This window comes from Culex quinquefasciatus, chromosome 3, assembly GCF_015732765.1.
Source record: "Culex quinquefasciatus strain JHB chromosome 3, VPISU_Cqui_1.0_pri_paternal, whole genome shotgun sequence".
Taxonomy (NCBI): domain Eukaryota; kingdom Metazoa; phylum Arthropoda; class Insecta; order Diptera; family Culicidae; genus Culex; species Culex quinquefasciatus.
In genome coordinates, this window is record NC_051863.1 from 80,215,019 (window position 1) to 80,237,608 (window position 22,590).

Consider the following 22,590-nt stretch of genomic DNA (forward strand, 5'->3'; position numbering starts at 1 on the left):
CAAAAGGTAGTTTCTGCATGAGGTATTTCTTTAGCTCTTTGTTACTTTCATCGGTTACTTCTAATTTGTTGTTTGCTCGAAGCATTTGTCTTTTATAAAATTGTACTTTAGGCTTTTGTCCACGAAGTTGTTTGGTAACTGCCAGGTCGGTTTGATGAGGTAACAGGTTAATTCCAATTTGACTAGATTTATAAGAATGTTCATGTTTGTTTTACATTCTGTGATGTACGGCAACTTGTACTTTCTATTACCCTGAGTTGTGTTTTGGTTTAGTTGATATAACTTGGTGCAATTACATCAAAATTGAATTCGTTTTGTAACATGTTGAGCAAAACTTATAAATTTGCTGGCAAAGCTGATAAATCAACAGAAATTCTCGAAACTCAAACCAATTCGGTTCAAAGTCTTCCTTTCTCAGAACTCTTCATGCACTAATCAGCTCAGTTTTTATGTAATATATCCTCCAAAAAATCTATCATACCTGAAGAGATACAATTCACTTTCTTCTTTTATTAGTTTTACTCATAATAGGAACTTTGTTAGAGCATCACCAAGAATTTCTTCTTTTGTTTTTTTTCCTTACTGCAATAGATATACCATAATTTAGCTGTTAAATTTTCTACCAATATTTCCTACAATGTGAATTTTGTTTCACTACATCAAGCAATACTTTTGGTTACACTAAAGGGAAGTTTGTAATTTTGGAACCAAAGATGTTTGTGATCTCAATAAATAAACCTTCATCAACATTCATTCACTCACCCGCATACGGGATACACTTTAATGGAGCGAAACAGAACAGGATTAAACTGAAAGCCCTACTCTTCCTATAGCTTTCACAATCGTCATCGCAATGCAATTTGTAACTGCTTCTGGAATCCTTCCGTTCATGTACTCATTTCCTCTACACAAAGATACATCTACAGCGATCAAATATTTATACATTTTGATTTTCTCTCTCTTTTACGCTTATATTTCTTCTCCTAAAGTAGAATTAATGTGTGTTCTTTCTTTACCTTGTTTTCACTAGCATCTCGGATTAATGTGTACGTATTTGCGGATTTTCTTTACTTCTCGTTACGATTAGACTTTTTTTTCCTTTTTTTAGAACCGAGCGATGGCTCATGCAGATGCTTCTCGGTTCTTTCTGTTTGTACTGAATGAAATGAAACTGAATAACTTTTCAGCAAACAGCAGCCCGTGTTAGGCCGCCTTTGTTCGAAGGGAACCCCTTCCCTAGGCTGGGCTAAGCGTGAACGATATTGTCATCGGTGAAAGGATTCGCTCCTTCACAGGTAGAAAAACAACAGCTGGTACAAACCTGTTGGCAAGCGAAGAGTGGTCCTCTCCATTCTTGGGCGACGCACGGGCAGATTCCTCAAGCAGGAAGGACTGCATCAGCAAGGGGCCGCTCTGCTGTGGTAAAGCGTACACAGCTGGACGCTGGGTCAGATTGGCCATTTCCGACAGAAGCACGTTGTGATCGGATTTCAATGCTGGAGATTTGGGAAACTCCGGTTGATTCGGAGATTCACGCTCGAATGTTGGCTGGGTTGGAGCATTCTGTGGTTGGGGAGACGCTTGTCGAGCTGTAGATTCCTGAGGTGCTGCCGGTACTGGTGTTGAAGCCGGAGTCAGCGACGGAGTCTCGGATGTTGGTATCGAATTAGGAACAGGGAAACGATTAGCCTCCTTAGCTGGTGCAGCTGCGGATTCTGATTTGATGATCGGAAGCTGGATAGGAGACAGTTCGACGTGTTGTTTCTGTTCCTCTTCTTGCATTAATTGTTGCTGCATCATGTTCAAATTGGTGTGAGTTCTTTCGTGGATGAACAGCAGAGGAAGCAGGGGTGTTGCAAATGGACAGTACGAGCACTGATAACCATTTGGGCCAACATTGGAGTTTGTTGGATCTACTCCAAACAATCCAGAGAAGGGATTCTTCAACAAAAATTTACCATCGGGTGAGTTGAAACCAAACGGAACTTTTGGATTGAACTTTTGTTCTGGAGCCGATAGGCCCAATGAACCGTTTGGGATTTTAAGCGACGGACTATTCGACTTGCTTCCGCTTCCGAGCTTGAGCTCCAGTTCGCGAAGCTTATCAATTCCCATCTTTCCGTGGTCACTCAACAGGTGAGCCCTAAGCCACTTGGCGCTTCGGAATCTCCGACTGCACAGCGGACATACTTCGGTGAAGTGCGAATAATATCTGTTGCTCAAATCCGAGATTTCACCGGGTTTCAACAATCCCTCGGCAGAAAATGCCAATTCAGAGTTGTCACCGGAATCTCCATTGTTGCGAGGCTGTGGCAGGGGAGCACCCTCCTCGACTATGCCATGGGTATTGTGCTTGTGAACTCGTAGAAAGTATTTGCTGCACAACTCTTTGTTGCAAATGTTGCATACAACTCCTCCAATTTGGGCACCGTTTTCAATTTCGATTCCGTGCATCCTTTGCATATGCGTTTTCATAAAGTACTTATTGCACAACTCCTTGTTGCAAATCTCGCAGTAGCTGCTCGTTGGGGTCATTGAAAATGTGGGCTTCCTATCGCCATAACCAGGCCCAGCGGGCATGTTCATGTTGGGTGCTGTCGTTGGACGTTCCGGCGTAATGAATCCCTCCCGTTTTGGGCTCACGTTCTGCGCTCCATGGGCTTCAATCAAGTGTTGCTTCAACACAAATGCATTCGAGAACTCTTTGTCACACTGCTTGCATACTTCGTACTCGCTCGGTGATGACGGCATGGGGGTTGAACCCAACGGTGACTTCATTCCATTGTTGTTCTCATTCATGTTATTGTGTTCCTGGATCATGTGGGCATGTAGCAAGTACTGGTTCTCCATCTCTTTACCGCAGATGCCGCACGTCATCTTGCGTTGATTGTTCAAGTCGTTCAATTGCATTATCATCGATTGCAGCTTCTGCAGGTCAACGCTTATGGCTTCTGCTTCTTGTTCAGCGCTCGACATTCCCTGTTTATCGTCGTTTTCTTCCTCATTTCTTTCACCATCTCCATTGGTGTTGACACTCTTGAACAGTTCTTCCTTCAATGCAACAGCCCTTGACAAATCATGGTTGGAAGCATCCGACAGCTTCTTCAATGGTGGTGGGAAACCGGGTACGTCAGCACCTCCAACAATCAAATTTAGAGGGCTTGTTTGAACGAAGCTCCATGGATTGCGTTCTTCCTTAATTTCATCAGGTGGCAAAAAGATTCCGTGCCTCTTCAGCTTGTGAGTACGAAGAAAGTATTTGTTGCAATATTCCTTGCAACAAATTTCACAGAATGCTTCCGGATTCACCACTCCCAACCGTTTCAACTTGTCGGCGGAAAAATTAGCCTCCCGAGCAGCTTGAATAGATGCAGGAGACAGTTTTCGAGGTTGAGGTGTGAATGATGCATCCTCCTGTTCAATGGAATAATCCTCTCGGAACCCTTCTGGGATTCTGAACTGTGGCACACTGGGTGTCGTGCGTCCTACATCCGACGGCGATAAGTTCTCAGGTCTTTGATCAACCGACTGTGGAGCTTGTTGCAAATGCTGCTGCAACTGAAACTGTGGCTGTTGTTGTTGCTGCTGCTGCTGTTGGTTATGGGACACTTCGTGGGCTTTGCTTCGATGCTTGCGCATTGCACTGAGGCTGCTGAATTTCTTGCAGCAAATGTCACAGAACACTGTTGGTTGAATGGGGTTCATTGGCAGCTTCGGGGAAGTTGTTGGCCGTGCAAGTGGTTGCTGTTGTCCGATGGAGTCGTTGTTCGGGGCTTGATTATGGTTGTTTTGGTTGGATCTATCTTGCTGTTCCTGTAGGGCAGCTTGCTGTTGTTGCATTTGGAACACCTGCGATAGCTGACTGAAAGGGTTAAACGAACCGAGATTGGGGAGAGATTCGTTTGCACCGCTTTGGGGTTCGTAGATGCCGTGCTTGTTAGCTTTGTGCGTCTTGAGGAAGTACTTGTTACAAAACTCTTTGTTGCACAACTCGCAGTATGCCTCCGGGTTGAAAATTTTGAGTGGTGGTAAATTTGGTCGATTGCCGTTGTCGCCAGCGTTGAAGGACGAGGCCGAGGGTAATCCCAGCAACGGCAATTGAGGGAGATATCCCGATGCTGACAGTGCAGCGGCCGCTTCCGGTGGAAATGGGAACGGTAGTCCAGGTATGGATAACCAATCGTCAGGTTTGGTAATGTTTGGGATTGAAGAGCTGCGGATTTCACCATCCCATTCAGCATCCTGCATCAACTCCTTCTTGAGAGTGAGTCCTCCGAAAACACGGTGCTGTTCGCCATTGATTGCATTTTCATCAAGTTTTTCTTGATTTCCGATTGACACAACGGGTTCAAGTCGATCACTGGCGCCTCCATTTTTAACTTCGTTTTCGTTTCTATCAAAGCTGGTTTGATTACCATTCGATTTGTGGGAATGTTCCTCGGGTAATCCATTCTGATCTGAATTTTCTGCCTTGTCGTCATTCGAATCTTTCACAGCCAAAGGTAGACTGAGCAAGCTTTCCTGATTTTTCAGCGTAATCGTTGGCTGTGTTTCACTTTGATTGAGCTCTTCGACGCTGCTGTCTTCCATCGGTTGATCCACTCGACGCTGCAGCAAATGTTGTTTCTGTAATTGACTGAGATTCGACAAGAATATCTTTTGGAAGTTGTTTTGCTGTTCGACGAGAGCTTCCGCGATCGATGCGATGTCATCCGAAACGGGTTCTTCGGTATCTTCCGTTTCTTGAGGATCGGCTTCGGTAGTTTCCGCAGGTCCGGCAACTTCTTCTCCTTCTACGCCATTTCCGGAGATGCGGCTGGGCATGGACTGCTTTCTGCGCTTCTTGGACAAATCCGGTAAACTGTCCGAACTGAGCTGGGTAGCAGTGTTCAGGGCTTGTGGCGAGTGTAGAAATGCTGAGGAAAGCGACCGCTTCGACGCTTTCATCGCCGAATTGATCGAACTGTTGGTCTGCGACGAGTTGGAAGTGTCACTCATGGCGGCTTCCTCACCACTAAAGTCCGGCGGTGGTGTCGCGTACACGGAGGCGGCCATTTTTAAGGGATTCTGTTGGAGAAGGGAAAAAATGGCCAGAATTGATTAATTATTGCATGAATATCTTATAACAGTTGAAAATTAACCTGCTAAATGACCTGTTTGCTTAGAGACTGCGACAAAACATTCTAGCTTTTGGGGGGGAGACATTCCTTGCGGTCATACTGCGGACAGCAGTGCCAGTTCGTTAGAACTACAAAATACTTAATTAAATTAAAAGCGAGGATAAAGCTCCGACGAAGGTTGCCCGAGGCGGGAGAATAAAAATATTTTATTTTGGGCCATTTTCCTTTCTTCAAGGCTTATATTTTATGGCCGCTCCTATTCCATTCGAACCGTCGAAGGTTCCAATAAAATACGCGTCAAGTATCTAGTGCTAGGTGTAGCCCCAGCCTGAAGGTGGTGGGCAAAAACGGTCCAAAGAGGGGTGGTAAGATAAACATTTTTCGATTTTTATTTCATTTTTTTCGACAAAGATAAAAATACATCCATATATTTCGAAGGCACTGGCACCTCTGGCCAACGTGGTTGACGCCATACGCGCCACATACACACATTCCCATAATCGTTTCGGGACACGATTAGTCCAATTGCTGAGCGGCGCGTGGTGTGCGCCCGAAAGTGACATGTTTCACCGAACATGATTGCTCACCTTTTATTTAATTATTGTCATAAATATTTGAAACGCGGGACGGGTTCATTGCGTCCGGATTCAAATTAGACGCCTTTGGGTGTACTAACGGCCAGGAATGATTACCAGCTGTTTGAACTTTCAAGCTCGATCGATTTGGTTGGTTTACCCCTTTTGATTCGTGAGCCTCCCACCTTCCCCGTTGAAAAAGCAATTAGGCCAACACCGTGGCATGTGACGATTTTTTGGTGTACAATTATCGATAATGATTATAAATCAGAACGGAAAATGTACCACGCACGGAAAACTATAATTAGTAATATTCAGAACCACTTTTTTAATTTATCAACGTGAAGTTGTGAGGGATTCATACATACGTTACACAAATTCACTTAACTAATTCCAAAAATCTATTTAAAAAAAAGATTTCCCAACATGTTCAATACGTTATTGCCCTTTGTCTACGCTGTATTCGAAACTAGCAAAATAAGTTGTAAAACAAATGAAGAGTTGCCATGATGGAATATTTTCCACTATCAAATGGGGAAAAGTTTTTCATTCGAAGAATTCATTCCCCACTCCCTCTTTAGCTTCACAGTGCCCCACTTGCTGTTTTTGAATGTTCGGTTCGTTAGGATTTTATTTGACTGTTGTTTACTCCAATGTTTTTCGATGGATTGTTTGTCACACTGGAGTGAGAAACCGACGAATACTGTAAAAGTTGCATGAAAAAAAAAAACACATTTTGAACGTTGTTTTTCTTCAGAAACGACTTCAGTTTGCTGTAGTGCACACTGTCAACAACAATCTTCAAATTAGTAGTCAAATATTTTTGTGTCAATAAACTTTTCCTTTTTCTATTCGTAAAGTAAACTTATATTGAAAACTTTTTTCCTAGAGACATCACGATTAGTCAGTAATTTAGAATTTTAAACGGCTATTTGATCATCGGGTTAAAAGTCACGCAAAACTTCACACTTCACTTACAATGTTTTCTCGTTCGGTTGATAAATATCTTCAACGTGTTCAAAGTTCACACCCAATTACGCTGCTAAATCTATTTCGACACCAATCAAGCATGTTCGTCCGTTACACACTCTGACACACTCTGGTCGGGTTGCTATCACGATTGATACTGATAGAATTTTTCAAAAATCCGATCCCCGAAATCCCAAAAACCCGCTGATCACTTTTTTCGTCCCTCTTTGCCCTCGACCAAAACTTTTTCAAAAAAGAAATCCCCTCCCCTCCCGTCGATTTTTCGAAAATCGCTTTTTTCCAAAAATCCCATTGTATTTAGGTCTCTACAGTTGCTACTGCATCGTCGTCGTGCACATGCATGCACATTAGGGACGCGTGTCTCACTTTCGAACGGAGCGAGTAATGAGCTTCTGCACACACACACATACAAAACTATAGTAAAATCGAAATTTTGGAACACAAAAAATCACCCCTACGAAACAGAGGAAGAGGGCTATAATCGAAAGAAAAAAAAACTTTTTGGACATTATGGTAATTTATTTTTTCAAATATCCCGGCAAAAGGGCGATCGGAAGAGACTTGCTGTGGGCTTTCTTTCGTTTTGGTAGCAGCAACAGTGACATTATAGTTTGTTGGGTCCACCCTCGTCTGGCTGGAAACTATAACAATTGATTCGGAAAACTAAACTTCATTTGCTAACGCTGAATGTTCCCCTATACGAGAAGGAACTTCTTTATATGATGTATATGTAAATTGGCAGGGGAGTTTATTCTTTAATAAGCGTTTTAAGGATAAAATAAAATTATTTCCTTTCTAGGTATTACATATTCGAATAAAAAAATTATTAATCATGAGAATCTGCAAGAAATTTGATTTTAAACTTTCAGATAAAAAATAAAAATAAATTGAAAAAACAAGTCACGGTTTCAACATTTGTAAGCAAACATGTTTTAAAATGCATTATAAACCTGTACAGTTGTGTTGCAATCAGCCCAAACATGCTTAATATGAAATTCAATGTAGAATCATTCATTTAAGATTGTTTTCAGTTCGTTAGCCTTCTTTTTCCAATGAAATTTGAAAATTTTCTGTAAGTTTTTTTTGCCCCCTGACTTTTTAACCTTAAACAAAACGTAAAACTACTCAAACGTTATTTAATTTTAAAGCCAATTTCATTTGGTTAATTGTCCCTTTCTGGGAAAATAAATCTACCTACACACAACAAAAATTCAATTTGTAGACACTAAAATATTCTTAAACATATCCTAGGAAAGAGTATAAACGTAAATTACAAAAGACAGAATGCTCACTTCTAAATGAAACCTTCCAATTAATCATCAAGATTTCAGACTGTATCTTAACATGATCATCATCCGCATACAAAAATAAAACAAATTGCAGCTGATTTGCATGGACCAAAGTGACCTGCAGAGCCCACCCCCTCTCCATGATGTCGATGATGTGGCTGATAAATAAAGACGGATTAAATCGTACACGAATGCTCAAGTCAGCCCATTTACATGAGATCGTCCTGTTAAGGATTTCCTTTTATTTCCCCTCCTTCTAGCACAGCAACTGAGCTTTAGTCATTGTGACGTTACAAACAGTGCTTAAAACGCCACTTATACAATAGCTTCTTCAAGTACACCGCTTGGTTACTTAGCGCCAACGGGTACGTTTGTTAATTTTATTCACACATTTACACTCGTTTCAGGTGACAGTGGGTGGTCACGTGGTCAGCCCCATTTCGGCCACCCAACTATCATCGCACTGAATAAGTGTTTGCTCCAGTTAGCAACTTGCTGGTTGCTCCCCCTTGCCTGTACTCGGTACCCCCTTTTACCTTATGCATATTCATTACGATTCCTAATTTACGAATCAGCATAGTTATTTAAAAATATTTTTACAATAAAACTGAATGCTGGCCATAAAATTAATGTGGACGTGAAGGAGGGAAAACGCAACCGCAATTGCTTTAGGTTTTTTATTCACTCTCTGGGAGTCCTGTTTACAGTTAGTTTTTAGCATTTCAGAACGTAATAAAATTAACCTCCTATGGTGATTTATTTAAGAATCCTACCACTACGACAGCAGGTAGAAATGGCCGCAAGCTCATTTAGAATTACGTATGTCAATTAACATCGATTTTATGATGAAAATCTTTTTTTTTTTTTTCAGCACAGCACAAAAATAATTACAATTAAAAAATGTTGTAAGCCAACAGAATGATGACTGCACCAAACTATAGCTTTATTATTATTGCTTCTACATGGCGTATTGTATCCTTTTGACTGCTTTGCATAGCATTCCAATTTTATTTTCATTTCATTTCTTTTTCCTAAATCTGGGAAGGTTGGCATTCGTTCGGCTGGGCAATAATAAATATTTATGATTTTTTTTTTTCGTCAGGTTCATTATATTCCAATACAGGAGGCGCTCGTGCCGTGTGGATGTTCCCCGGTCGTTTAAATCCAATAAGTTTGGATTTAAATACTACGCCCCAAACACGATGTAAGGACAACGAAATGCGGTAAACGCTAATCCCCCAGTCAAGGAGACTCGATCGATAGTTATTGCCATAAATTTTGGGAAACCCTTGAAAAAAACTGAGATATTGCTAATTAGCAGTTAGGTTTAGGAAAAAGCACTATCAAGAAAAGTAAACTCATCTGTACGCTCCATTAGATTACTTAGGCTCACGTCAGCTACATTCAAGATGATGATGGTGACGATAGATGATGCATATTGCCGATAATGGATAAACCCTATTATCAGATGTTGTGCATAAGTTCTGGAGTACAAATACGTGATATTTCTGAAGGTCAAATCATAGCTCAGCTAAACATAGATTGACCGTACCCTGTGACAGAGATTTGAATCCTGGAAATATTTTACTTTCAATTTATTCAAACAAATATCAAATCTTTTCAAAACATTTTTTTAAATCCCAATGTTTTTTAATGTTTATGTAATGTGGACCATCACTGAAAATATAGTTGTTTTCAATAATCAGTTAAACCCATCGGAAGTCGAGCGTTTTAACGTTTCTCACAAGTGTCCTTCCAAAGTGTGTGCAAAGTGCACGTACGCGACTTTCAGTTGCTCCTAAAATTTTGCTGATTGAAATTTTGGCTAGAGAAAAAAACAGGTTAATGCGGTTTCAGAATGATTTAAAATATTTTAATGTTGAAAAACTGAAACATTCGTAAAGTCTTTGAATAAAACATATTACAAGCTTAAAATCAAAATATTCGCTCTACAGCATTTCCTTGGCGTTCTCGATTGCGAGATTCCTACTCGAAACTAGGTGTCCGAAGGTTTGGTTGTTGAGGCAATTGCAAACCTCTTTTTACACCTTAGCTTCCATCCACCCCGGGATTCGAACTGACGACCTTTGGATTGTGTGTCCAACTGCCTACCAGCGACTCCACCGAGACAGGACCCAGGGAGACGACTCCTACACCTGCATTTAGCTATCGATCTAACCCTTGAGGCTAGACGACCGGGGCCAACATTTACTTCCCCGTCCGACGGAAGGTGTGATCTGAGATCGAACCCAGGCCGACTGGGTGAGAGGCAGTCACGCTTACCACTACACCACGAGTACCGGCTTAAAAATAAAACTAAAAATTTGAAAGAAGTTGCGAACCATTGTTTTTCAACAATGGCAACAATGATGCTGGCTGAATGTATCCGAGCATATTTATGTTGCACATGCTAGTGAAGTAAACGTGGACCGTAGTTGCATTATCGAAAAGAAGGAATTACTGGATTCTAAATTATTGTGTTGTTTTGTAAGTTATTTTGCACTCAATAACTATTTATACTGGCCGAACTACGAATAAAGAACAGCTACGCTTCTGTCACCAAAATTAGATCGCACAAAATAAGATAACTCCATCATCTTTACCCCTACCACATCAATTTGACCGCAATTTTCTCCTCCAATATGCTCCCAGCTTCGATTCATCCTCTAATTAAGGGCGAAAAAATTCGAATTGAATTGTTCATCGATAACTCTGTGCTCCGAAACATAAATTACATTTTTCACAAAAAAAGCAAGGAAACGAACTGAAAAGAAAAAATGCTCACGCTCACATAAATCTTACACGGCAGTCGGTGGCGGGCTGGTTGTGTCGATGTGCCAACCTCATTTGACTGTTTTTGCCTTCGGAGGATGAAGGATGGGAAGGGGGAGGTGGAGCACACACATTGAAACATTGTTTTCTTTTCGTCGCTCACCAACATCAGTGCAAAAGTGCACCCCCACAGGACTGGTAACTACTTGAACCAACTGTGCCTTCTCTCAAACGCACACACAAGCAAGTCACAAACGAGGGTTGTTTTCGCTTTCATCCTTGATAGCTAGTATGCTAGTATTGGTGGTTAGCGACCGGTGTCGTCCTGGCTTGAAAGAGGCAAAAACTTTCACTCTCACTTTACGACCAAGCACAACGGCGACAAACATAAACAGAGAGAGTTCGGCGGCTGCACTTTCGGAGCTTGGAGAACCGAGAGAAAGAGAGCAGACAAAATTTCGCTGAGAGAGATAGAGTCCTTTCGGGAAAGTTCGGGCGAGAGGAGCCGAATTCCAAACATGTGATTTTTGTGCTCGTGTGCTCTATGTAACTGTAAACCACAACTACATTCGCGTGCACATACACACGCTGTAAAAGACACGTGGATGAAATTGAAAGTGAAAGGAATTAGGGTGGGTGGGCGAGTATGTAGTGGGTGGTGAAAAATTGCGTGAATTCGGCTGATCCTTGACGAGAGCTGCCGTGGTCCACTCTACATTCACGGGGGGGTTGGGCGTTTGTTGGGTGGTATGAGTGGACTGTGGATGTTAACAAAGACGAATATGTGGAAAACCGAAGGCCGAGGAGCACTCAGAACACCAGCATCCAACTGCCGAAGAGTGAGATATCTTGGATGATGCCCCCTAGGGGATGGGAGGGGTAGTTTTTCCTAAGCATTCCTCCCAACATCGACGACGACCGGAGGATGCTTCCTAGAAATCGAGATAGCTATCTTCATCCGTACTTTTTCATATTTTTATTTTATTTTTTGCACACACACTCACATATTTTGAGACACTTATCAATGTTTTTTTTTTTTATTTGACCACCCCACATACATGTGTGTCGAAGCGGATCACTTGTATTAGTATAAGTGTGCGTTTTGAGGGATGAAGTTGGGGGAGTGAACATGTGTGGGAGTTTTTTTGTTCCTTCTTCTTCTTCGCCATGAGTATCTATGCCAACTGGAAAACTCATGCCTATGTGAAAGTTTTATGGTTCATTCTAAATTAACGCCTCACTGGACGACGCTTCTTCATGCCCTATGTACGGGGTGGAAATACAATTTCTTGCTGATTATAGAACAGGTTGACCCGAGGTGATTCAGCTTGCAAAAGTTTTTAGAAACTTTGTTCATCCTATTATATTAAATCTAAAGCAGCCTTGTTTTTAAAATTACTAATTTTATGTCATCGAAATCAAACCCCGATCATTAATTTATACAAAATAAGAATGCCTTTTTAAACAAATTTTACACTGAAAAATGTAACGTCAAATAGGGTCAATCGGAACTTCAATCTGAATAAGGAAAGCAGTTTTTAGAGCACTTAAAGCTAAATATTTGGAAAACGATGAACTATTTTTGCTGTTCTGTGTCTGTTCTATCCGAAACTAGTAAAAAAAAGTTCAAATATTGTGCAGTTTTTCATATTCAGACTTCTTGCAAAATAATAATTATTAATCTTTCTAATCTGATTTTTAATCTTCAAAAAGCATTGGAAAGTAGATATATTTTTTAAGAAAGTCCGGGGTTTATGATCTTACTTAATTCATGTGACTTTACTGCCCGTGTTTACATAAATGTCCCATATGCATTTTGGTCAATTTTGTGTCAGATACTGGAATAGCTTACTATTTAATGTTACTTGATTTTACTTAATATTATTTACCACTTTGTTTCTGAAAATCGAAAATCAACGGCAGGTTTGTTTGTCCCATCTTAAAAATGTTCAAATATGTGTCCCATCGACAAAATGATCGCATATTTGTCTCGCATGGTATTTTTTTGTTTGTTTTGAATTCACCTATTCGACTCGTCGAAGGTCCAGATTTGTACAGATATTCCATAATCTGAAATTCGTACACGTATCCATTCACTCGTGGGTCGTTCGAATCACTCAAAACAAGAAATTATTCACTTTTTAAAACTTGCAATTTTTCACTCAACATTTTGTTTACTTTTCAGGGTAACCTTGATAGCATGCTTCGATCGGGCTGGTATGCGAACATTTTGATGAACTATGAAGAAATTGTTCACATACCAAGTCTTATCCTGCGAACTTTTTCAAATCGAAAGCAATAAATCGTGCCAATTTTTCAAATTAACAAAAGCTTAATTTAAGGATACTTGAGATCCCTGTTGAATGAATATGCAATTAAATGATTGCGTATTGAAAATAAATGAGAAAAGTTTTCGCAAACTTCCAAGCTCATTTACTCAACTTGCTCAAAATGCATATGGGACATTGGGCAGTTTACTAATGTTTGAAAAATATATATATTTTTAGTAAACTTTGGGTGCTTAAAATTAGTATCCAATCAAAATAGGTATATAGTAGGAATTATTTTATGTCCCGAATTATGTTAAGGTTCACTGTTAAGACTTAAAAGCCTAAATAAAACTTAAATGTGGAAAAAAACTAAAATAAAGTTAAAAGGGACTGAATAAATTCGTAAACCCTAAATGCAGGATTTTTGAACGGAAATTTATATTTTTCCCGTGTTCAGGAAACCATTCAGCCACGTCCACACATATAATGATACCATTATCATTTAATTTTTTGATGCGTATAGGCAAAGTCTAGGATGTAACAAAAATAACTACACACTCATTTTTAAATAAAATATTAGAATTGTTATTAAAATCACATTTGTAAGATTTGTAGCTCTAGGGATGCAGTTTAAAAATTGATATTTTCCATAATTATCACAAAAGTAGAATGACCCATAGGTATGATTGGTTGAAGATCCCTGAAAAAATCTAACGCTACCAGAAAAACGAGGTTGACGTGAAAGTGGTTGACCATTATTGCTAATATCAACGACAAGTGTTTCCCTTTATCTACAAGGACTTGGGAGCCCTATGTGTGTGAACAGCACTGGGTGAAGGAGCGAGATTCAAACCGACGACCTCTAGATTGTGAATCTAGTGCGCGTCACTCAAATTGAATGCTCTAAAATTAAAAAAAAGAGCAACAGTTTTTATTTCAAATTACTTTAATTAATTTATAAACAATATCGTGAGCAAATATCTACTAATTTGTCAAAGCCACAAAAGTACACATTGAATGCTCATAAATCAATCCTGCGCACCCCGCAACAAACAATTTACAATTAATAATGTACTTTAAACTAGGTCATTCCAACGCCAATTAGGCCCTGTTGACCTACTAACCTTGCCCTTGTTCGCATCACGTGCGTATCCCTTCCAGTAAAAAAATACGATATATAATCTATCACTCACTTTAAAGTCACCACCCTCGGCGGCCACTATGTCTGCAAACTTCCGCACACTTGTTGTGATTCGAAGCGCCCACTTCCCATTTTAAACCCTATTTAGAAATCCCACAAAACCCACCCCGTGGCACGTAACATGCGGCTAACCGCTCTTTCACCACCCCACCCAGGCAAAGCCCTTCTAAAAAACCCAGTCTCGGACTCAACAGGTTGCCCAATTGTATGTCTTCACATTTTAAAGTAATTTCTCTCCGCTTTATTTTATGTATTTTAAATCCTATGTAATACGACACGCTCCCTTGTCGTCGCCGTCGTTGGCCCAGCCAAGGTTCTCTTCCCTTTTTTGCTGGTAGACATAATAAAAAACATCCTCAGCCCTTCTCGGTCTCGGATGTTTTCCGACTTTCTCATTCAATCTCGCAGCCTCTTGGTCGTCTCGGCGGCAGAGTAGAACATGAGCACCGGAACAGACTGAGTCCTGTCGTCTACGTTAGTCTGTCAGTCGGTCGCTGGGATGACTGTGGAAAGCTCGAATCGTTTAAAAAAGTGGAATGAAAACTAGGCTACCAGAGTGGGGGATAAAGCGACCGACCTTCCCGATGCACCCACTTTTGGTTTGGCCTATAGGACACACAATGGGGACGATTGGGGTGGGAGTGTGAGAACATTTGCACACTAATCTCGTCTACGTTGACTTTGCGAAATCCCTCATTGAAAAGTGGGCACCAAGCGTTGAATTGCAAAGTTGTGTTGTGTTGTGAAAATCTTCCATTGTTGGTTTGTGATAGGACCAACCCCCGTTCATTCTCTTCATCATTACCATAATCATACCACGCTGATCTTGGTCTGAGGCGATGGGTCGTGTTATTTTAATAGCTTTTCGTCACTCACAGATGTGTCGTAAAGATGTGATGCATTTGACGTTGAGTGTTGTCTGGTAAAAGAGTTCAATGAATCTGAATAATCGTGTCTCTGTTTTAGAAAAAAATACATTTGAAATATTTGAAAGATTGTCGAAACATAAAATTTACCTATGCAGAAAAAAAACATTTGCAAACATCTCTACGAAAATCTACTTATTAGGTTATTATTCATTTTCATTCGAAATTTTCACTCCATTTTTTTCACTTTTCTTTCTGCTTATATGTCACCCCCCAAAAAAGTAACTCTGCAAAGTCAATTGCTATTCCACGAACTGCTGCGCAAACATACCCTATATGTATAACGCGTCCAAATTGCTCGACTCTATTTGCATACAGCCTTTTTCTGACTTCTTCATTTTTCATAAAACATGAAATATCACCGGTCGCACTCTGAAGGCAAGCAAACTGAGCGTAGGTGGGAATGGCGTGTCCTCACTGCTGCTAGGAATTCAATATTTTTAAACGATTCGCCGAAGCAAAATTCAAACCCCCACGGAATAAGCCATTTTCTGGTGAACGATGATGAATATCGGGGCAAAGAGGGTGGTCGCCTGTGTGGTGCGTGAACGCCTTCCAGGCTGCCGTCCCCAGACGATCGAAAGCAAGTGCCTGGGTTTGAAATATTAAAAAAAAGCCTTCCTTTGGGCTGCCTTTTGCCGTATGAAAAATATGCATACAATTTTATCTTGCGTTGCTCCTTCGATTTTCCTACGTCAAATGCGATACGGCTCTCATCCTATGTATTCGAACGAGGAAAGAAAATCGTTTTTTTTTGGCATCCTGGTGAAATACACTCTAAACTGGAAAACATTTAATCTAAATTTTTCCTTTTCCATCACTTTTCCGGACCGTTCGCTTCGAAACCCAAGCGACCGAATGACGCATTTCTTTGTGGCAAGTGCGTGAAAAAAATTTCATTATAAAATAGAAGCAGAAAATATTCATCTTTGGTCCCAAACTTGGAATGGTTTTGGCCCGGGGTAAAATGTGGCTTGTGACTTGGAAAATAGTGTGTACGAAGACTGATTGAAGTTTGAGCAATCTGTAATATGTGCGAGCAAAAAAACGATATCAGGAAGATGAATATTTCCGTATATAAATTTCTTAATCAAAGCAAATGTAGGAGCTAGAAACATTGAATCGATGTTGCATACATTGAAGAAAATGATAAAGCTTGAGCAAACGGGTAGTGAAAAGAAGTGGAAAATTGAATTGTAATGATTTACAATATTCGAATGAAATTTTATGTTACATAATTTTTAAATCAAAATTGAAAAAAACGCTGTTTTCTCAGCAATGATTGGTATTTTCCAGGCGCAATTTGTCCAGCCTATGCCACAGAAAAACAGAACTAAAAAAACTGGCTAGCCCATTGGAGGGAAATAAAATGCAAAACACCATGGGCGGGAAGGGTACTCCACCGCTTGGCTACGAAACAGTAAACTTTTAAAAGGATGTTAAAATACCACCACCAGCACCATGCGTCAGGAGTCAGTTTGGAGGCAACGAGCGAGCGTTATAAATATTAATAAAAGTAAGGAATATAAACTAGGAAATTTAAATAAATTTAATGTGTTTCTCTGCCTCAGTGTGCGGTACACTTTTTTAACATTCTTGTAACCAGAAAAAAAAAGCTACGACATTTTCGTGACGCCAACTGGACGAACTGTCAGCCGGAGAGAAATTCTCATTAAAATGTTAAACATGAAACCGCGACCGTTAGACACGCAATCCCTGAAACATAAACCCAACCAAAGGGAATGAACTTTACCTCTGGTAGAGGTTGCTCCTGTTTTAAAGTTTAACTCTTTAAAATTTGTTTTGTAAATTAATTTGAACCATAGACATCTACTTGTTTGCTAATCGTGCTAATTAATGTAAAGGCTTCATTAAAAAGGAAAACTTCTGTTAAGAATATCCAAGCTACATACAACATCAAACGATATAATTATAAATTAATGCTCAACCCAAATAAAATCCACCCACGCACCACGAAGTTGACCAGTAGCTGATGCGGTGAAAATCCTCCACCAAATCAGTGTGAATGCCGACTTCCTACTTGATTTGCATTAGACAGCGCACATTCAGTTTTATGTTTTCCGAAATGTGTACGGGATACATTAAGCTAAACACATAAGAGCCTAATAAGAAATTACATAAATATTAATTTAATGTACAGCTTTCTCGCTCTGCCACTGTGCCATCACTTCGTTTGCAGGGCCACCTTGTACTCTGGCCGTGGCCGTGGTTTGCCTAGATTTTCTTTTGAGCGCCACACCTTTTCCAGCACCGACCATCCCTTTCCCCCTCTCACCCACTTTTCTAATGTGAAATTCACCACTGTCGTAATTCGCTAATAAAGCAGAGCTCAGCCACCCAGCGGTCCGTTTGTGTGCGGTGAAAAGAAAACTTGGATTAATTTTCACTTTCTATACTGACCAACCACCCACCCACCATGGATGCCGGGGAGGGAACTTTTCCGAGGGCACGAGGCCAGCAAAGTTACATTCCTCCACACCCTTGGTTTTTAAATATAAACACGTAGATGTAGCCAGCAGGACCGAGCGAGGATCAACAACAGAAGCAGTACAACCATGGAACGGAACGTGGTTTTAGTGGATCCGTGCAATGTGACTCTGCCACGGAGACTTGGGCTTGGGCTAAATGATGATGATGATAGTTTGCTGCCCGGTGAATAGGGCCTCCATTGCAGGGCAGTATTACTACACACACTCGCGCACATATGATGCTTAATGGGGATAAATTTATATATTTAATTCATTTAGCTTCAAAGAGATGAAACTGAGACCATGGAGATAAATTGGAATGTGAACAGGTTTTTTGAAAAAAAAAAACCATTTTAATTTGACCAATAGTTGAACTTACATGGAGCTTTGACTAAAATTAGGCTTGAAATTTGATTTTTGATTCAGATAACATTGAACAAGATGAAAAAAATAAATACTAAACGGTAATTTGAAAGACTTTGAGGATCTGGTAAAACTGTCTTCATTTCTTTTTCACAAAACAATATAAATGTTTGGAAAACATTAACCTCCTGCAAGTGAATTGAAAAACATTTTTGGAAAAATATTGTCGATGTTGGGTGCTATCTTGTGATAATTATGTCTTGATAATTAAAATTTACTGATTTAATCAGTTATACTATTGATAAATGCTTATTTTAGTTTGTATGGGAATTCTGTGCAAACTAGTACATTTTCACTTTCAAAACACACTTCGTGACTCGTGGTTAGGGTTAGTGAAATTTCACCATTTCGCGGACAGCATGAAATCCGTGAAATTTGGCTTTTTCCGCGAAATCCCGTAAAATTTTATGTTTGTGTGAAACTGTAACGATTTTTTCTCAAAATGATTTATCTAACTCAAATAGGAATAAACATAATCTTATAAACTACTGTAAATTTTAGTGATTGAAAACTCTTGTTCAATTACTAATATAGGGTTAGTGATTTTTGACGATTGCGTGGACGGCGTGAAATTCGTGAAATTTATCAATTTTCTCAAATCATGTTTTTTTTTTTCAAAATAATAACATAACAAATATTTTATTCATACAGACTATTTAAGCAAATTTTATTAGTTTTCAATCGAAAAGCTTGGTATGGAACATTTGAAGAATTGTTCAAATTTTTCAGTGGTTCTAGAAACTGACTTAGTTTAGTCATATTTTCATTCGCTGTAATAACAATTTTACAGCTATTTTATTTGAAAGGTATGGTTTCAAAAGAAATTAAAAGAATCATGATTTGTTTTATAAAAATAAAATGAAAGCTTTGAAATCAACTTTGAAAAACTTTGCAGATTTTGTCTGAGTCCTGTTGAATTTTAACGATATTTGATTATTTGGGTGAACAATTCCTGTGAAAGTTAAAAAAAACTACTTTTTTTTTGTTTTTGTTTTCATTTTGTATAAAAAATTTGTTTTCATTACAAATTATATTATGTTTTACTTTTGATTTAAATTTAAATTTTACAAAATGTTAATTTGCTAAATGTCGCAAAAAAATTAAATTATTTCACTCATTTTTGCTGGACAAGATTGTTGAATCTTTCTTTGATATGAAATTCAATAAAATGAAGCAAATCAGCGAAAACTTTTTAATTTTAGTCGAATATTAAAAAAAGCCGTTCAATAAATGAGAATACGCATGCCCTACATTTTATTTAAAAAAATAAATATATAAACTGGGTGGAATCCTTTTTGAAAATCAGTTGATATTTTTTGTGTCAATTTCAAATTTATGAAAGAGTTTTTGTTTATTGAAGAATAATATATAATGAAGCATGAAAAGTAGTTTCTGTGATTCAAACATAAGATTTTCAGAGTTATTCTAACATTTTTCACGTTCCGCGAAAATTGCGTGAAATTTGGTGTTTGGAAATTGAGGTCCCCGTGAAATTTGCAGTTTTCGAGCGTGAAAAATCACTAAGCCTACTCGTGGTGTTCTGATTTTTTTTTACATTATTTACTGTATCTTTTCTCTGGTGTAACCAAATTAATTGAAACGTGGAGCGTTTATTTAGCAATAGGTTATGAACCGATTGCTTCAACAAGTTTGATTGCCTCATTTTTAATTTTGAAAATGTATTAAACATCAAAACCATAATAATCGAAAAGTACTAGATGCTCGTTCTCACAAGGCTAGTATTTTGCCTTCCTCATGCTCTAAAAATGAACAATTCAAAGAAATCTCGTAGACCCACCTTCAGGTATACCCGGGGGGATGGCAACCCTATTCCGACCAAAGCAATCGACAACAGTCGACATTAGCACGGTTATCAAATGAGAGCCCACAACAAAAGCACTAGCTGTCAAATGGTAGCCCATAACAAATCATTGTTTGGATTTTTGATTTTCAAATTTCCCGCGATTCAAACGATAAATACCTGAAAAAATAAGTGAATTGGGTTGCTGATGGCAAATTCTATCATATCCTTGGAGATTCTATCCCAATATTGGTTGAAAATTCATATCGAAAAAAGTGATTTTTCTGTTTACCTTTTTTTGCTTTTTTTCTTTTGGTCGATGAAACAGTGCGCCCGTACACTGTGAATCGGCATTACACATTTTTCAGTTTGGTTTTACACATTTGCATGGGACTTTTGAGTTTAACCAGGATAACACACTTAGTGTTACCAAAGTAATATGAGTAATACTGATTCTGAGTGTTTGTTATCTGAACTTCCAAGATGGCGGCTTCTTCGCTACCCGGGTATACCTATCGACTCAGAATCGAAAATTGAACAAATGTCTGTGTGTGTGTATGTGGCCAAATTTCTCACTCAGTTTTCTCAGCACTGGCTGAACCGATTTTGGTCCAACCAGTTGCATTCGATTTGGTTTAAGGTCCCATACGTATTTATTGATTTTTATAAAGTTTCGATAAGTAGTTCAAAAGTTGTGTATAAAAATGTGTTTTTGTATTTATCCGGATGCAAGATAAGTGACTAGAAATCGATTCAAATACTATTATGCTGTACATCGTTGGTAAGGTAATCAAAAATCCTTTCCAACGAGTTCAAAACATTGAAGATCTAGCAATTCTGTCTCAAGTTATGACCACTTTAGTGATATTTATGAACTTTTTCCAAGCCGGATCTCACCTAAATGTATTTAAACTATGTCTGGATCTATCATCCGACACTCCGTTGGTTATATAATCGAAAAACCTTTCCAACGAGTTCAAAACAACCGTGTCTCAAGTTATGGCAACTTATGTGATATTTATGTTTTTTTTAGCCGGATCTCACATAAATGTATTTGAACTATGTCCAGATCCATTATCCGACCCACCGTTGGTTAGATAATCGAAAGACTTTTCTAACGAGTCCAAAACATTGAAGATCTGGCAACCTTGTCTCCAGTTATGACCATTTATGTGATAATTATGTACCGTAAACCGGGGTGACTTTGATAGGATTTAAATTTGTTTTTGCAATATTTTCCAACAGGTAAGGTTTTCCTCAAGATTATTATTTTTATAACATGTACTGGGGTAGTGTTTGGAAAAATAGTTACGTTAAAAATCCTTAGTTTAAATTCCGGGGTGACTTTGATAGTCATAGTTTTTCTTGTTAAAATCATATTTAAGATGTTCAATCTTCATTTGTACGTAAAATGTACCATCACTAAAGTAGCTGATATAGTTTTTAAGAAAAAAAAACAATGTTAATATTTAGTTAACTAAGTTTATAAGCTTTTAAGCAAAATACATATAAATTTTAGGTAAAATTGTTAAATAGTCGGAATTTTGCCTAAAATTTGCTAAAACTAGTTTTGTTTATAAAATAATTGATTTATATTGCATTTTATACTGAATTCGAAGCACGAATCAAATTTTTTAACATTTTACCTGATATTTGTTCGACTGAAATTGCCTATAAACTTGGAGATTTTTTTCAAAAAGTGTTTTTTTAAACACATTATTTACAAACTTATTTACCCTCCTCCTAGTGGAAAATTGTCCAAAGAATCCGAAACTGAATTCCGTTTTCCGATTCAAAATCATGTTCATTGAGAAAATCATGACACTTTGAGAAGTTTAAAATAATGACTTTCATCAACATTTTCTTAACTATAGTTAACTAACTTTTGAACTTATACAAATTTTATGAAAAGTTCTTTTGAGGTACTTTGAGCACTTCTCTACCACTGTCAGTATGAATCTAAACAATTCCCTACGTATTTAAATTCTACTCTTCATTTTGCGGAAAAATCGCAAACCTATCAAAGTCACCCCGGCTATCAAAGTCACCCCGTTTTACGGTACTTTTTTTAAGCTGGATCTAATATATTAGTTATATAAAATATTAATTGTTGGTAAAATGTGAGAAAGGCATCAACCACATAGCTATATTAAGGTAGTTTTTTGTTTAAACCTGTTTAAAACTTAATTTTAAACTTTTGCCAATAAGTTCTTCTTGTTTGCCGTTTTACAATGTCCCATTACAACACTAGGTTTATAAGCAAATAATTTGACGCTTAAACTACCAACGCGCGGAAAACTAGGTTGGTTCCATTTTAAAAACCGAGTTTTCCACGCGATAGGTAGTTTAAGTGTTAATAAAGTTTTATATTATTGATAACTAAACTTGTTTAAGTGATAATTAAATAAAGTCAATGTTTTTGTACAACATTTTTGTCTGCGAAAAAAAAATGCCAATCAAAATCTATTGCGTATCATTAGGAAACCGTTTTGAATCCATCGCTCTGGAGGCGATAATCATGTCGACTTGGACAACAACCAGCGAGGGAGGAATATATGTGTCCTTCGCTCACCATGAGCACATTCCACTCTTGGCGATGGAAGGTTTTCCCGGGAAAAACAAAGAAAAATGAGCGAAAATCTTTGGAAAAAAATCTTCTTCTCATCCCCTGGAAAAAGTCGCCAGTGGCGCGTAACCAGCAAAAAAATATATTGAAGATGATGTGCGAACAAAT

At 38.5% G+C, this 22,590-nt stretch overlaps 1 protein-coding gene across 2 annotated transcripts in view; it reads right to left on the minus strand.

The window, feature by feature from the left end:
• Positions 1-628: 628 nt before the first annotated feature.
• The window catches only part of LOC6035800, a 42,661-nt gene continuing 20,699 nt past the window's right edge, over positions 629-22,590 (minus strand). Inside the window, exons 1-2 of one of the 2 annotated variants that reach the window (XM_038262350.1) lie at positions 6,674-6,790; positions 629-5,067 (exon numbers count right to left, since the gene is read on the minus strand). In XM_038262350.1, the coding sequence (XP_038118278.1) occupies positions 1,237-5,055 (3,819 nt within the window). In that variant the 5' untranslated portion in view covers positions 5,056-5,067; positions 6,674-6,790 and the 3' untranslated portion in view covers positions 629-1,236. Of the gene's footprint in view, positions 5,068-6,673; positions 6,791-22,590 lie in introns of those variants that run through there. The other variant, XM_038262349.1, reaches the window with a different exon arrangement.